The sequence below is a fragment of the Cyprinus carpio genome, chromosome A21 (assembly GCF_018340385.1).
Source record: "Cyprinus carpio isolate SPL01 chromosome A21, ASM1834038v1, whole genome shotgun sequence".
Taxonomy (NCBI): domain Eukaryota; kingdom Metazoa; phylum Chordata; class Actinopteri; order Cypriniformes; family Cyprinidae; genus Cyprinus; species Cyprinus carpio.
Window position 1 is genome coordinate 11,904,405 of NC_056592.1, and position 16,862 is coordinate 11,921,266.

At 39.3% G+C, this 16,862-nt stretch overlaps 1 protein-coding gene across 5 annotated transcripts in view; it reads right to left on the reverse strand.

Annotated features, from left to right (window-relative positions):
* Positions 1-16,418, reverse strand: part of zbtb16a (zinc finger and BTB domain containing 16a) — a 112,978-nt gene extending 96,560 nt beyond the window's left edge. For 3 of the 5 annotated variants that reach the window (XM_042710880.1, XM_042710879.1, XM_042710876.1), the window contains exons 1-2: positions 16,268-16,418; positions 12,779-14,117 (exon numbers count right to left, since the gene is read on the reverse strand). In XM_042710880.1, coding sequence (XP_042566814.1) covers positions 12,779-14,028 — 1,250 coding nt within the window. In that variant the 5' untranslated portion in view covers positions 14,029-14,117; positions 16,268-16,418. Of the gene's footprint in view, positions 1-12,778; positions 14,118-14,440; positions 14,692-16,091; positions 16,206-16,267 lie in introns of those variants that run through there. The other 2 variants (XM_042710877.1, XM_042710878.1) reach the window with 2 other exon arrangements.
* Positions 16,419-16,862: the final 444 nt, after the last annotated feature.

The following is a 16,862-nucleotide window of genomic DNA, read 5'->3' on the forward strand; positions in this document are numbered from 1 at the left end:
ACATGGAAGTGCAGAGGAGAGAGCAAAGCAAAACACTGGTCACGAATTAGTAATACAAAACAAGGTTTTTGTACAGAAAAATATTGGAGGATTTTGATATAAACCAAGAGGACACTGGTTTTAAACAAAACTTGTTTCTCAAGAGACTAGCATATTCTCACTGGCTTATGCTACGCCTACATCCTACGTCGTCCGCTGGACACCACTCTCTCATGAACGCACGTACGACAGTTAGCGGAAGCTAGAGATTACAGTTTAAAAGTTGTAAATATGGATATTTTATATACAAATGCATCGCTTCGCTTCAGAAGGCTTTTATTAACCCCCCGGAGCCGTGTGGACTTCTTTTATAATGGATGTGTAGAATTTTTTGGACTTTAAATTTTGGGCTACCATCCACTCCCATTATAAAGCATGGATTAGCCTGGACATTATTTAATATAACTCCGATTGTATTTGTCAGAAAAGAAGAATGTTATATACACCTGGGATGGATTGAGGGTGAGTAAATCATGGGGTAATTTTCATTTTTGGGTGAACTATCCCTAAAGGCAACAACTGAGGTTAAGTTGAAGCAAAAAGACTTAAAATTATAATTTTTATCTTTATTGATTTATCTCTGAGCAGTTAAACAACTAAGAACTACCATGCTTGGCATTTCAAGCCCAGGTTTTTCCCATAAACAAATCCTCCAACATGCAGCTTGGCCGCTTCCTACCTGGTCCAACATCACACAGATCTAATGTGATGGGTATTTTATGACCCCCTCCATAGCACACTTGTATCACTCTATCGGGGGCCCCTTGCCAATCTCTGGCACCCCATTCAACAGGCAACAAAGGAGCTAATTAGAGCCCCTCTCGGTGGAAGCCCGAGGAAGGTTCTGATTTGATACTTCCAGGGGATTCCGGAGCCCCAGCAGTGCATTCACACAGCCCTCGTGCACGCTTGGCTTGGCCCTTTGCTCCAGACCTTCATTGTACGCAAAGCTCAGCAGCGCCTTAGAACTAGCGAGGGGGAACCGACACGTCTTCTTTCATGTCGCGGGAGCAAGAAACCAGATGCTAATGGGATATTGATGGGATTAAAACACTGTACTTACTGAAAAGAGGAACCTGTGATATATTAACGTGGCTGAAATAAAATTGGATGATGACTTTTTATGAGCATACAAGAAGTGTAATGTATATATGTATATTTTACTTAAGATATTTAAAATACCATTACATTTAGTCATTTAGCTGATGTTTTTATCCAAAGCGACTTACAAATGAGGACAATAGAATCAATCAAAACCAACAAAAGAACAACATGTAAGTGCAAAAGTCTCGGTTAGCCTAACGCAGTACACGTAGCAGGTTTATATATATATATATATATATATATATATATATATAGGCAACATATAGCTATATATATATATATATATATATATATATATATATATATATATATATATATATATATATATATATATATATATATATATATATATAATACACACACAAAGAAAAACAAGTAGATAGAATAGAAAAATAGAAAGCTAGTGTTTTTTAATAAAAAAGAAGATAAATAGATAAAGTAGAATTCAAATAGAATAGAAAGTGCTAGAGTTAGAGGGTCAAATAAAGATGGAACAGATGTGTTTTTAGTCTTTCTTGAAGATGGCTAAGGACTCAGATCATTCCACCAGGAGGGAACAGTTAATGAAAAAGTCAGTGAAAGTGATACGATGGCACAATAATGCATCATATCCTATTAAAAGGATAGTTCACCCAAAAATGAAAAATTTGTCATCATTTACCCACCCTCAGGTTTTTCCAAACCTCTATAAGTTTCTTTCTTATGTTGAGCAGAAAAGAAAGTATTTTGAATAATGTTGGTAAGCAAACAGGTGACGGTGGCAACTGACTTCAACAGTATGAAAAAAAAGTGTTTGGTTACCAACATATTTCAAAATTTCTTCTTTTTATGTTCAACAGAGAAAAGAAACTGCATATTTGGAACAACTTGACTGAGTAAATGATGAGATAATTTTTATTTTTGGGTGAACTTTCCTATTAAGTCAAATAAAGTGAATACAAATCTAAAAGGTCAAATAGTTACTAAATGACAGAGTTCATTTTATAGGGCAAATGGAAAGAATCAGAAGTTACAAGGGAACTCTGAAACCAATAAAATCTTTCATTTTCTGTTAAGTTGTAAGTACAGCAGCTATAGATTTTTCCCATCAAATTCAGCCCAATGAACTAATTCAGACCAGCAGTGAATCTGATTTCTGACCAGTCACACGAGTGAGAAAGAACCAGAATAGAGCCAAAAAGACAAGACCACCTTCTATGAAACACCAGCGTCTTATCTCGACCAGCCTGCTTTCACTTCATCTACATCGCCACGGCCACTGTTTAAATCTGATTTTGATGCATGTATACGCACATCTACATGTGTGGCGGAGCAGAATGGCTTCAGATATATTCGCAGACGGTTAGTGTGCCACCTGGCACCACAGTGGGCTTGCAGCACCCTGCTCTGTCTGTAATCCTTCCATCTCCAGTTGCAGAAAGCAGATAAGAAAGCGGCCAGTGAAAAGCACCTTAGTGAAAAAAAGCCCTGTGAGCAACCGTCCTGTCTTTTTACTGGGCATGCCAGATGCCTATCGCTTTAATATTATGGGGCAGCGCTGTCTGCCTGTCTGCGTTTACTTTTATTCCTTATTCATGTTCGAATCAAAAAGTCTCTTATTTTCTACATGTGAGTGCCGAACCTGAGCCCTCTATAGGTGATGCCTCAGATATGAGTAGACAGAAGCGAATCAAATAAGAGTTAGGTGGTGAAATTCACCTGATGGACTGCTCTGATACACAAATAAACAAACTTGTTTTCGTCAGCGAGGCTCTGAAGATACAGACTTGCATTCAAGGTGCGCAAGTCCAATACAAATGATGCAACCTAGTGTTAAGTCTTTAATCGATACATCTCTTGTCTTGACAGTGAGGACAGAAGGCAGATTCCAGATCAGAGGGGTGGTGGTGTAAATCTTTACAGTTCAAGCAGGGCTTTTAAAGCCTGTCCATAATTGGGTGCCTGCCAACTGCTGCCGTATGTGGGCTGCATAGACAAATACAAGCATCTAAATGAAAAAGCACAAATAATACACACATATTTTAAAGGCATTAAATATATAGGGTTCACTTATTGATAAATATAAAATATAAATGTTTGTGATAGCATATTCTATTATAATATGCAACTATAAATTAAAACCTGTGAATTCACACTACTTGGTTGATAAACTATGATTTCCTCATTCTACGCTGTCTTGCTTGCCACAGAATATCTTGAGAAAGAGAGTAGCTTTAATTAGGCAATGACTCAATTTCATCCTCAAAACACTAACAAAACTGATCTCCAACATAAAATAGGCATTTCAGATTTTAAGACAACTAGACATGAGAATCCTAAATTTCACAAAAGAAAATTTCTTGTCCCAGAAATGTATTGAAAGGTCAAAATCATTTTTGGGAGGCATTATTTCCATTTTCAGAGCAGCCATGAGGAGTTTCAGAAACTTAATTGGCTAACTTGACAAAGTGAAAGGTCCACTTGTTTAAAGTCTCGTTGGCTTAATTGCAATCATTCTTAATTACCATAAGGCTTTAGAGTTAAACACCACACTATCAAATCAACTGGCACAGAGGACACTTCACTTTTAAGACTATCTAAATGGATAAATTGTCCAAGTTCAAAAATAACTTTATTTATAACTTTAAATAACTTTAAACAGACATTATGCCTGTATATTATGAATGTGATGTGTATGTTTTTCATTCAGATGCTTATTTTTTTTTTTTCCACTCACAGCCTTGCTTAATTTAGGATTAAAAATATGGCATATAACCTGTCTGAAAACCCGTAGAGCTAAAAACAAAAATCCTAGATAATATAAGGTGGTGGAGATGGACCACTCATGGCAAAATGAATGGGAGAAAGTCCTGCATTTCAGTTAAAAGAGCCATATTGATAGTGTTTGTTTAATCTAGTAAACATAGGCAGATTGTTTGCAGATTTATAAATACAATTCTATCTTAAAAAGTAAATAACGATGCACTTTTTGTCAGATTGTATTACCAATTTGAAATCTTAATAAAATGTTTTAAATTACACACATAAATAGGAGCTGTATTTGTATGCGTATTACACATATAGAAAACTGCTGGACAGGGGAGTTACCAAGATGGCTGTGGGTAAAGGGACAGTTCACCCAGATAGATATTGTGGAAATATATCTTGAAGAATGTTGGTAACCAAACCATTTTGATGACCATTGCCTATCTTTGAATGGACCAGAAAAAGACCAAGACATTTCTCAAAATATCTTTTTTTCTGTTGCACAGAAGAAAGAAATTCATGCAGGGTTTAAAAAAAATAACTTTAGAGTGAATGAATGATGACAACTTTCATTTTGGGATGAACTCTCCCCTTTAAAATGGCCTACGTCCTAAGTAATACGTTGGAATACCACTCTCTCATGAAAGCACATACGACAGTTAGAAGAAGCTAGAGATTGTGGTTTATAAAGTTTTAAACATGGATATTTTTCTTACACAAATGCATTGCTTCACTTCAGAAGGCCCGGGCTTCAAAATGTCATACCCCATTCACTGCCATTATAAAGATTGGAAGGGCCAGGACATTTTTTTATATAACTCTGATTGTTTTCATCTGAAAGAAGAAAGTGATATACACCTAGGATGACTTGAGGGTGAGTAAATAATGAGGTAATTTTCATTTTTGGGTGAACTATCCCTTTAAAGAGGCTTTCATAACATCAAAAATGATTTACTGAATTTCATGGGCAAAACGACAAAATACACATATTATAGCAGCTCACTGCTTACTGTTGCAGCAGCAGAACACAAACCGAACACAAAGTACATGTTGTGTGTCAAATATCCAGGGGACAGCTGTTATAGGGGCGTTACAGCTCTGTGGTAAGGTACAGCTGCACTTGTGAGCATACAAGGAAAGCTGTGAGGTGCCTCTCACCTCACTGCAGCCTGGTGTTATCTCATTCTGCAGCACAACGAGGACTTATCATCCCCATCTGCTCTTGGTATAGTGGAAAGGAGAGCAAAGGGTTATCGCTGTCTCTGATATGCACAGATAAGTCCCTGCCTCCTGTTTAAACACCATATCTAGCTCTACAGTTAGCACTACCTATACTAACTCGACTACGCTCAACCTTCTTCCACCTGTCTGCCATGAAGAACAACCTAAAAACCAGACATCTATTGCTTTTTAAAGGGGTCATATGATGCATTTTCAGACAAGACAAAACCATAAAACCCAGCATCACACACCGCGGCCTTGAGTGAGCGGTGGCCAGCTTGAGTGAGCAAAGGTGGCCAGCTTGAGAACGGTGCGGCAGGCGGATTCTACGAAGGAGCGTACCTTGGGCTTGCAGCAACCACGACCCCAGGCTGGACGTCGCTTCGTCCACAGTGAAAGCAGATTCAGTGATCCACAGTGCAAACTTGATGTACTTCTAGGCCTGTCGCGATAGTCGATAAATCAATTAATCGCACGATAAAAAAAAAATTAGCTCGATAATTTTTCCAGCCGCGATAATTTCTTTTTTCAATTTTTATTTAAAAAATGTAACATGTCATGATGTGGGGTTAGTCTGGAGCGCAGCCTGTGGACAGCCCGCGGCAGAAAACACCCTCTCCGGTGGCACAGATGTCCCGGGAATAAAGAAATAACGTCTCGCTAGAGTGGCCAGCTTTGGGAAGCACCTTTCAATTGCTTGTGGATGTTTGCCTCACAAGTTGCACTGTACTTGCACTACTGCTTTATTTTAATACCGTGTAGCATATTTTGCAAGTAACTTCGTTGCCATTTCTGTCGAAATGGTCCCACATAGTAGCCTACGTTTCTCTCGCTTCATTTGGCTTGCTCAGCTAAATATGTCTGTAGGCGTGTGGTTGCAACGCACTCAGTGAGTTAACACACACATTATTTATTTATATATATATATATATATATATATATATATATATATATATATATATATATATATATATATATATATATATATATATAATTACCATGCAGCCAAAAAAAAAAAAAAAAAGTTTAACTGATAATATTAGGGGCCGTTCACATGTCGCGCCTAAAAACGCGTGGAAAACGCTAGGCTCGTCGCTTTATCCTCCTTCCCGAAGCGCTCAGGCAGTTGCGCTCCTGAGGCGTCTGTCGTTGCTAAGCATCCATCAGCTGCGATCTCCGTTATGAGGAAATTTCAGCAATGGATTTCCACCACCGAAGAACCCTTGCTGTAACTCTGCTACAAGATTTATTTACGAAGAAAAGTAAAAAGCTCTGCAGTGTTTGGGTGCACCCCATTTTTCAAAAACAACTGGGAATTTCACACCGAAGGAAGCTGATTGAGTTGGTTCTGGTGCTCTTGCATCATTCTGAAAAGTTGAGATGTTTTTAACTAGATTCGGTGTGGACGCGCCTGGAAAAAACAAGCGTGTTGCTTCCACTATGAGCGCGCATACTGCGCGTCTACATTTCAAATAATGAACTTGAGCGCTCAAAAGACACGATATGTGAACGGCCCCTTAATCGGTCAAAATGTTTACTTTCGGTTAACGGTTAAACGGTCAATATGAGCATCCATAACTGGCATCTACGCATAATATAACATACAAACATACAAAATTAGTTAATTTTAAGCCACACAAAGTAAACGTGTTGGTATTTCTTGCTCGGAATCTGCCATAAAATCTCTCTCTCTCTCATCCTTGGTGGACATAGACGGCAATTCACTTTTGCTTTATTTGAACAAAGCTTTATGCTGGAGAAATTATTTTTCAAAAGTTTTTTGCATATGGCCTGTTGAGGCTTTGTTTGTTTGTTTACAAAGGTCATAACTGGCACTATTTATGTCTGAGCCTAATGTTTAATATTTTTTGAAGTGCAATTTTGTTTACATCCATTTTATTTATTGATTTTGGTTGCTTTTGGTATTTATTCAAGTGCATTGTTTTAACAGAGACTGACAGTCCATTGCTTTTATTGTTTTTTTTTTGGTTGTTTTGTTCATTTATTGTGGATATTTCAAATGTTTTCCGTTTTCAGTGTTAAATATTCTTTAGAAATAAAAGTTTATTGATCTTTGAAAAGGTGTACCTGCATTAATATTCCATTATCATTATATTAGTTGAAACTTTTCTTAGAACGACAATATTATCGTTTATCGCAATAATTTCTTGGACAATTTATCGTCCAGCAAAATTTGTTATCGTGACAGGCCTATGTATTTCCTAAGTGACTAGCACGGATCAGCCCCAGGCATGACGAAGAAGTGAACAAAGAAGTTTCGCTTTCACAGTGAAACACATAGCGTCTATACGACATGGTGGCAGCGGCAACAACAATACTACAACGAGAATAAAAGGTACGCCTTCTTTCTTTGCATGAACATCTGGGCGGCGTTATGCAAATATTCCCACATACTGACGTAGATATTGTGGGGGCGTGTTAGAACGAGCCATTTCAGGGGGGCGAGGATGAGTATTAACTTTTAGAGTATCTCTTTGCATTTGAGACTTTAGTCTTTGCAACTTTACAGATCTTCTTTATTCACCAAGAGCTTGTAACACTCCAAAGAAAAAGGAAAATTTGAAATCGCATCACCCCTTTAACATTTATTTACAGCACTGTCCCAGAATAGTACAACCCAATTTACAGAGGAAAGTTTCCTGAACCTGGGAGAGTACATGGCCGGCTGTGCTGAAAGGATGTTTCTACAAAAAAAATGGGGCAATTCCAACTTAGCTAGGACAATCTGGCACTTCTGAATCAGAACCCCTAAGTATCTTTTATAATTTGCTATTTCTATTCTCTGTTCTATGCTTATACCTGGCGGCAAAAAGACAAAAAACATGATTCACTACGTGTTCTGCTTCACACAGTGCTTTTCGAAGGAGGGGCTTTGTAGAAATCAACGCACTTTAGAAATTACTGTGCATAGAGGATCTGCAATAATAAACCTTACGTGAAAAATAATGCATTTTTTGAACATTAAAGCATGCTAACATATCTATTACACCCAATACACAAAATAATAAGCTTTGAAAATAGCATCATTTGACCCCTTAAAAAAAATCGACTCGATTCCTTTCACAAAGATGACAGTCCAAACAAAAAGAGTGTGGATAAAATGCAGCGCCTTTTTTCCTTCTTTCTTTGTGAGATATTTCAGTGCAGTGCATGTTGATTATTTTCTTTTTGCCAGGTTGCTGAAATATTTCTGTAATCATTTTCCATGAGTCAAAGGGCCACAAACTGTTTTCCTTGGCAATAAATAAAAATAAAAAATTCCTCCAGTTTGTGTCAAAAAAAAAAAAGTTGCTACAATACTTCAAATTAGTTCCTGTAGGGAACTCTGGGTGATTGAAAAACAAATAAACTCCTTCATTTAGGCAACCCTCAGACATACATCTACCACAGATATTACAAGATTACTCCAGTGGTCTAGTTAATAGGATAGTCTTGACACTCGCACGGTTTTGGAAGTGATGCACACATCATTCAGAGCTTTATGACATAACCCAGGGCAATGGGGAATGAATGCATCAAGCTAAATTTATACAGGAAGCAAGCACTTACTGATGCATTCACTCTCAAATGCATGCACAGACACACAGAAAGGCTCGTGCCAATCTGGGAATAATTTCAGACAGTTAACTTGACCTGTTTGCCCTAAATGAACTCTCAAACAGAAATATTTTTCACGTAGAGTGCTAGAGATGGTTGGGACCCTGGCACAAGATGTTGCAAAATAATCTGTAATTAGTAACAAGAGCTGCCGCCCCGTCTGCTGCAAGCCTTCAGGAGCTGTGATAAAAAAAATAAAAAAAAACTTTAAAAAGGAACGAAACCTCATGGAAAATGAGACACTGTCACTCCTTTAATAAAAAGAAATCATTGATCATTGAAATTTCAAAAGAAAGTAACATAGATAAGTACAATGATATCTCTGCCATAAAATAAGAGTGGGAAAGGAACAAAAATCATCTGCATTTTTATGATTTGAAATTACATTCTAATATCACTATAATGCATCTTTTAGATTTTAATTTTTTTTAAGCATTTAAATAAATACTGTGACATATGATGCACATTTAAACTGACAAACGTGCCCATCTTTAGAACCCTTAACGTTCCAAATCAAACAATATGGCTCTCAGTCTCAATGGTGTTGCTAAAAATCACTGCAATCCTTTTCAGTCAAATTCAGAAAATCTGGCATGCCAGCGCAATTACTTCGATGATTCACACAAGCACAGACAACTTTTAAATTAACACGGCTTGTCAATTATTCTGTTCAAAGATAAACACCAACCTTAAAGTTCACAAGGTTGAAAGAGCATTTTTCACTCAGTGAATAATGAAAGTAATTAAGAGGGATTTATTAATGCCATCTTGAGAACTTCCAAAGACACATGAATATTTGGACTGAAACTGAATCCTCAGATGAACTTTCACCATTGTGCATTCCAACAGATTAAGGACAAACGCTCAAACCAGTTTACTCTCAATCCTGGGCCTGTCATTAAGAAACCCACAGAAAGCAGATCTACTGAAATCCTGTAAACAACTGGCACTAAAACTCACACAGCTATGGCAAGATGTACATAATCAGTTTCTCCGAAGAGACACCTATGTGTGGCGTTTTCCCTCAGTGCCTTTTTATACAGTTGCTGCTTTATAATCTCATTGCATCTCACTGCAATTGACTCCAAGATGTGCATGACTGGATCACTTTAACTTTATCTTTTATCCAATCAAAACTCTCTCCGCTGGATAGCCCAAGAATAAACACACCCAACACAAGAATAAACACACTCACCCCCTCATAAAAGTCATTGCAGTAAAAGGAGCTGTATGTAAGAAATCTATTTCAATTAATCATAAAATGGCCCTGATGTGTCACTAGACATTAAGAAATCATGTTCATTTCAAATACTTATATCACTGACAACAGTAGACCGGCCAGGATATTGTCATTTAAAAAGTGGACTTGCAGCCCTCAACTAATCCTCACTCCACCATTTTGTGTTTTCGCCTGACGCGCCTCCCTCCACCTATCTACCAATCACGAAGTCAGTAGTGTTTCGGGATCCGTGTTGCCAGCTTTGCTGTAACCTACCCTAACTCCAGTCGGATAAAAATGTCTAATGTTACTAAATCAAAAAGACCTCGTTATAATTCAGAAATTCGTCATGACAAAGTCCGAAATAAAACCAGAATTTGTATTGGAGATGTTTTTGAAAGATGGAGACGGCTGAAAACGGAGAAGAATTTGAACACAGACGACAACGTTGCTAATTTTCTCCTGGACAGGTAAGATTCATCTATGCTTGGCTAACTTGTACTTGATGTCAATGGACATTTCATATATTCATGACAGTCAGTAGCCTAATGTTACCTCAGTAAAAATGATTCGTCATTTGTTCTTCAAGTATATCGTGGACTAAGTTACACATGCTGCAAGTTGACCTGTATGACCATTGCTAATGTAATTTAGTTACTCTAACAATATTTTCTGATGGAACTGAAAACAACTCCATTGGTGATATTGAATTTGTCCCGCGTTATAATTGCTGTGGCAAATGTTTTGGTTATTTGTTAGCCTACTTATGACAAAAACTTTAGTACTTGTAAATCGATTTTTTTTTCGTAATAATTCCTTATCAAAATATCTCTCATAAAGCATAAACATAATTAACAGAAAAAAAAACTTACTGTGTACGTCTGTTCGTCACCTGCCATTGGAAGCTCATTGAAGCAGCCTACGTTTCTGCTGAATCCTGCAGCTCATATGGCAACCTCGAGTCAGGGGGTAGGGGAGGGGATACACCGCTCTACAGTATTTTTATAGTGATTGCAGTACCAGTTTAGGCCACAATCCTACATACGGCTCCTTTAAGTGCATTAAATGTGAATCTAAAAGAAACCCCTAAAGGTTTTGAATGACCTGTACATTTTTATGAGTTCTGTAACAATGATCATTGCATTTTTTACTATTAATATTGTTGGCTCTATAACAAATTGCTCATGTTCCTCAGTCGCCTTGGATAAAAGTGTCTGCTAAATGAATTAATGTAAACATAAAAAATAGTTTTGTCCAATTCTACAATATTGTACAAATAAGTTCAACATGTTAATCCTGCAATCTTTGTCTAGTCGACAGCAACAAGGGTGTGGCTTCAAAAGCTGATAACGTCTGGCGTGGATTTCCTCGCCTCGTCCCAGCTCCTTGCAACACCTCACAAGTCACACTGACAAGAACCAGAGGCCAGCCAAGTGACCAAAAGGTTACACTGTGTAGGTCAGCACAGGTCCTCCACACGTAGACCCTCATTTCCTGGGCTGGACAGTCTGCTATACTCATAAAGCTAATAAGGCCCTCCCTGTCCCGGGTGGCTGGGGCCCAGGCTGGCCTACTCATCACTGGCCACACCATAGGGGTCAGGGGGGCTGCTTCCCATTAGCCTGCCCCCTCTCCAGGTGCAGCTAATGGGCTCAGCCAGAGCCTCTCCAGGACCACTCGGCAGCCACCAGCACAGGCCTGGAAGTGATCAGCACCCAACGCCTGGGAGCCGCGACAAACAGACAGCCCACTTAAAGGAACTAAGTTAAAAATAATAATTTTTCTTCACTAGCCTGGGAATACCTCATCTTGCTGTGTGCAATTGCAGCAATATATTTGAAATGAACATCTTACAGTATGCAAAATAATTTATGCACATATATTTAAGTATTGATGATGCCAAAAATGTATTTTTTTTTTTTTATAAAAACAACAGATAAAACAATGTTTTTATTATAACTTATATCCAACTACTGGCAAATTGGCATTTAATTACTACAGCATTTTCTGTTTATTGAATGCATTAATTTTCCTGATGAATTAACTGTACAAATATTATTTTATGCAATATTTCAAACTGTTTCAAATAGTTATCCACCTTTTTCCTGATGTAAAATTGGGCGCCACCATTTGTAAATTCTATGGGTCTAGCTTCTGGTCTCATTTGCATCCAGCTATTTTAAGCTGTACAAAACAATTCATTTACTGCTTGATATTGACAATTGATGTGTCCTATCATATTATTTTAATCTGTTATCTTAATTAAGAACACACTGATTTGTACTGCAAACAGTTTTACCATTTACTGCACATTGTTATTCTCCTCGTTATTTACCTATAGCGGCTAATGAAACGGAGGTCTCACCCATAGGCTTACTTCCGCGTTGAGGAAAAAGGTGGATAACAAGATCTTGTATTGCAACTTGATTGACCTATTTTTCCTTACTCCTTTCAAAAGATATTTTAGCTGAAGAGCAATTTTTCTTGATAAGGGGAAAGCAAGAGGAAAACATATACGGGTGTAAATCAGCCCTGCAATCATTCTCTCTCATATCCACCACAGGCAGAGTGTTAAGCAAATTGACCTCCAGCATGAAAAAAGATAAGCAATCAACAGTTAACCATCATGACTCATCTTCCACTAACATTTCTCTGCAACTAAGTTCTTTAATAAAAAGAATTGCTAAATATGGGCACCTTGCGGTCCTTTGTTTCACAGAGTGCAATAAACTAATTGAATTAGGGACCTGCCTTTGCACCAGGGGAGGAAAAAAAAAACACTTTGGAAGAGCATGCATTTGTGGCAACCGAAAAACAAAAACAGGAGCTTACCTGTGTTGCTCTACGGCCTCATTATCAGGCAGTTCGGCGCCACACACGTTGCAGCGCTCGTTCGGGCTGCGGCCGTCGGGCTTCATCCCAGCAGCTAACTCGCCGAGCTTGTTGAAGAACTCCCTCTGGATGAAACTCTGAGGCAGCAAGCCCCCATAGGCACTGAAGTCCATGGACATGGCCAAGGCTGGGGACATGTGCAAGGATGAGGCCATGGAGACGGGCATAGAGAGCATCGCTTCGTTCTTGTGGTTGGGAGGAATGCCGTAGAGCGACGCCAAGTGTTTTTCGGTCATCCCCGCCATGGCCTCCAGCCCCATCTGGCTGACCTCGGGCTGCTGGTCACCCACACCTTCCTCCCTGACATAGTGCAGTTCACGGGCACTGGTGATCACGCTGCTCCTGGTAGGGGTGCCGGGCCCATCGCGGTTCTTGTCAGGTTCTCCGCTGCGCTCGCCGTTGCTGGAGGCGCTGGATTCCATGGCTTTAGAGCTCTCATGTTCTCCGCTCTCATCTACTTGCATCATCTCCATCTTGATCTCTCCCATCATGGGGTGGGAGTTGCCGTGCAGGGGCTGATCAGCACCCGCGCCGGGGTGCATGGTGCTCTGCAGGAGGGACTGGCCAATGCTCATCAGGCTGTCCACCGCTGCTTTGGTTGGGCTCATGGTGGAGAGTCCAAAGGAGGTGGAGACAGAAGGACTCTGATCCACCATTCCTGGAAGCATCAGTGCTTGCTGGGCAGCCGACAAGTAGCCACCCTCCTCCACGGAATGCTTTTTCGGGTTCCTGACATGCCGTCCTTTGCGCTCCTCCTCATCTTCTGCGCCTCCATCGTTCATGTTGACCTCTGTGTCATTTTCATCAGAGGACTGGATGGTCTCCAGTATCTTCAGGCATTGCTCCTCCAAGTACTCTATTTCTAAGATCTCTGCTGCGTACAGCAGGTCATCCAGATCCTCCACTTTAGCTTGGAGCGTGGCAGTGTAGGCATACTCCAGAATCTGCTGGAAGGTCTTTGGTGAGAGAAAGTCGAGAGTGTAATGTTGGCTGTTCCGGTGAAAGAGGATCTCGAACATCTTACTGGTGCAGGCCAACACAGTCCGGTGAGCGTGGAACTCCTGGCTGTCCACCATGATGACCACGTCGCATAGCGTGCCGGCCAGGCGCATCTGATTAGCCTTGTGCAGCAGGGCATTGGGGTGATTGGGGTTCTGGAGCTGGATCATACCCATTTTAGTCAAATCCATAACGTCTCAAATCCACACGGCCAACTCATGAGTCTTTCTTTCCACGTAGCAGTCTGTTCAGTTATCTTTGTAAACAAGATAAGGTCAATCTAGAAAGAGATGAAAGAGAGTCCCACAGTTAGCTGCAGCAAAGTCGCAATGTTTTTTCCCCCCCCTTGGTTGTTGATTTTCTTTGTTCTTTAAATTAACAGCCATCATTCTAATTATTTCAGTATAAAGAAAAATAAAGATGTCATTAAAAAAATTATAATAATATCAGTACATAAGATTTCAAATGTACCCTGTACTGTACTAAACACAAATCTATCATTATTTAACAGCTAAAAACATTTTTAGCAAAGGATCCCTAAAAAACAAACAAAAAAATCCATCAAAATGCACAAAATAAAACACAAAACGGTGAGTTGCCCACATGAGAAATGTGCAAACTTGGCTTTAGTGCTAGTAAAGGCTGGCAGTAATCAAGCCTTTGTTTCTATCTGTTCGAGCTCGCCTCACAAAGCCCATCAACAGCCTCCTGAAATGAAATGGCATCTTATTCAGTATTCTCATCACAGACAGGGATACTGAGCGGAGCATGGAGAGTGAGGCAAGCTGTTGCCAGGAATAGTTGGAACAGAAGATGACAGAGCTCCTAAAACACACCAAAATGCAATTTTTACTTTTAAATACACTTCCATATATCATATGTAAATTATATGATGTCATTTTTTTCCTGCTATATCAGATATATACTACAAAAATAAAGCATCAATGCACTTACAATGTAATCTTAAAAAAAAAAAAACGTGCAATTTTTAAATGGACAAAAATGTTAAAGGGCTGGGTTTTTTCATTATATGCGAAATATATACCTTCATAATCAATTTAATTACTTAATAAAATACATTCTAGCTATAATTTAACGTTTAAAATCTGCTTTGTACAAGACCCTAACACTATATTACAACAAAAACATCACAGTCACTTTTGAGTGAACAATCAGAAGAAGATCCACCACAAATATTTAGTAACAGCAGCGAGAGGCAGCCTTTCCTTTAATAACATTATCACATATATTAAAAATAGTACATGTACAGACTAGTAAATAGTCTTTATATCAAACAACACTAAGATCTCAGCGGTGAATGACGGGCTTTTTCACTGTGAATACCGTTTCAGACAGCAAATAAGCGAAAGTTAGGCTAAAGGACGACAGAAGATAAATATATTCGAGGGATTTCACGCTGTTTAAATTCTACAAAGTACCGGAAGGCGAGTAATAAGTGAGAAATGAATACGTTGTCTTTGAAGTGCAGTTAACTGATGAGACGTTTGCAATAACGACGCCAGTTCACGCACGCGAACTGTACAACTCAAACAAAAGTCAAGAAAATATCAGTACATTCGTATTAGCCAACTACTGCTGTGATGAGCGTTATCTACCTCATATATGATAAAAAAGACCGATGAAAAGTCCAGTCAGAGCTCATTTGACTGATCAATACATGATTATTCTACTGTTCACACGTGAATCAATTGAATTTAAAGAACCCGATTGTTATTTTATTACATGCACAAACACATCGGGCGAAAAAGCAAAATAGCGTTCATGTTAAATTAATCTATTTCAGTATTTTTATAAAATAAACAAAAAAATAAAAATAAACCAAAGGTTATTTCACTTTAAAAAAAACACAACCAATACAGTTCGGTTCATTTTGAAAGACAGTACCTCCACGGTAGCCCTGATTAAATGACCAGACCTACTGACAACCAAAATAATAATCATCAAAACCCCGACATTTGTTTGTTTCTACGACATACTTTTTCAGTTAGGACATATTTAAACTCTCCGGGGGTTTTGAAGCAGTCAAGCTGAGAATAAAGCACATGGAAGCACGTCACTGTCTGGTGCGCGAGCAGACTTCACGTCCCCCGAATACTAAAACACACGCTTACGTCAACATAACATCTCCACATGTGTAAAGATGAACATTAACAGCCATATCCATCAGGTGCCCTGAGCCTGCGCCACACTGACAGCCACACTTGTACTTTTTCGGTGCATTCTCCCAATTCACCTTCTCTTGAAGCAACAGTAGAAACACAGTAACTTGACGTGATGCTGAGCGCAAACACATCTGATCAACACAAGGCGGATCATCTCCTAATGTGAACACTTCCCAAACTGAAAACACGCAGACAGATGGGTCTGTCAGGAGCCGTGGGTGTTTTAAAGGTGCGCGCCTGTACTCACCTGTCTTGCACGTTTGGCTTCCGAGCGTGCGGTTATTAGGACTGTGGCATAGTAACGCGGTTCACAGTCCCCGCTCTCTCTCTCTCTCGCTCTCTCTCTCTTTCACGCGCACTAACTCTTCTCCGCCCGCCGCTTAGCAAATCATCACGGCGGTGACGTCAGCACACATCCTCGCCGGAGTCCTGACAAACACTGCTAAAGTGAGACACCTAGGGGGCTGTCGAATATAGGCCAGCGTGTCTGGGACACTATCTATCACAGCGTTTGGACTTTAATCATTAACCTTCAAGCACCATCACCTTTGCTACTACTTCTACAACCAGGTGACTTCTCACTGAGGTCTGCAGCGAGCGCGATGCGTAAATTCGTATTTAGATCCCATGAGTGCCACATCCACTATTTTTACACATTCTTGAAACCTATTTGCTCGTAAACGTAAATATGATATTTTTCTGTAATTCTTGTCTGGTTGTGAGTAGCTGGAGCTTTTGTTACTATGCCAAATTCCTTGTGTGCTTGACCCAAATAAACTAATTCAGACAAACAAAGCATGACGATCATGATCTAACACAAGTTCATTATATTAAGTGTCATG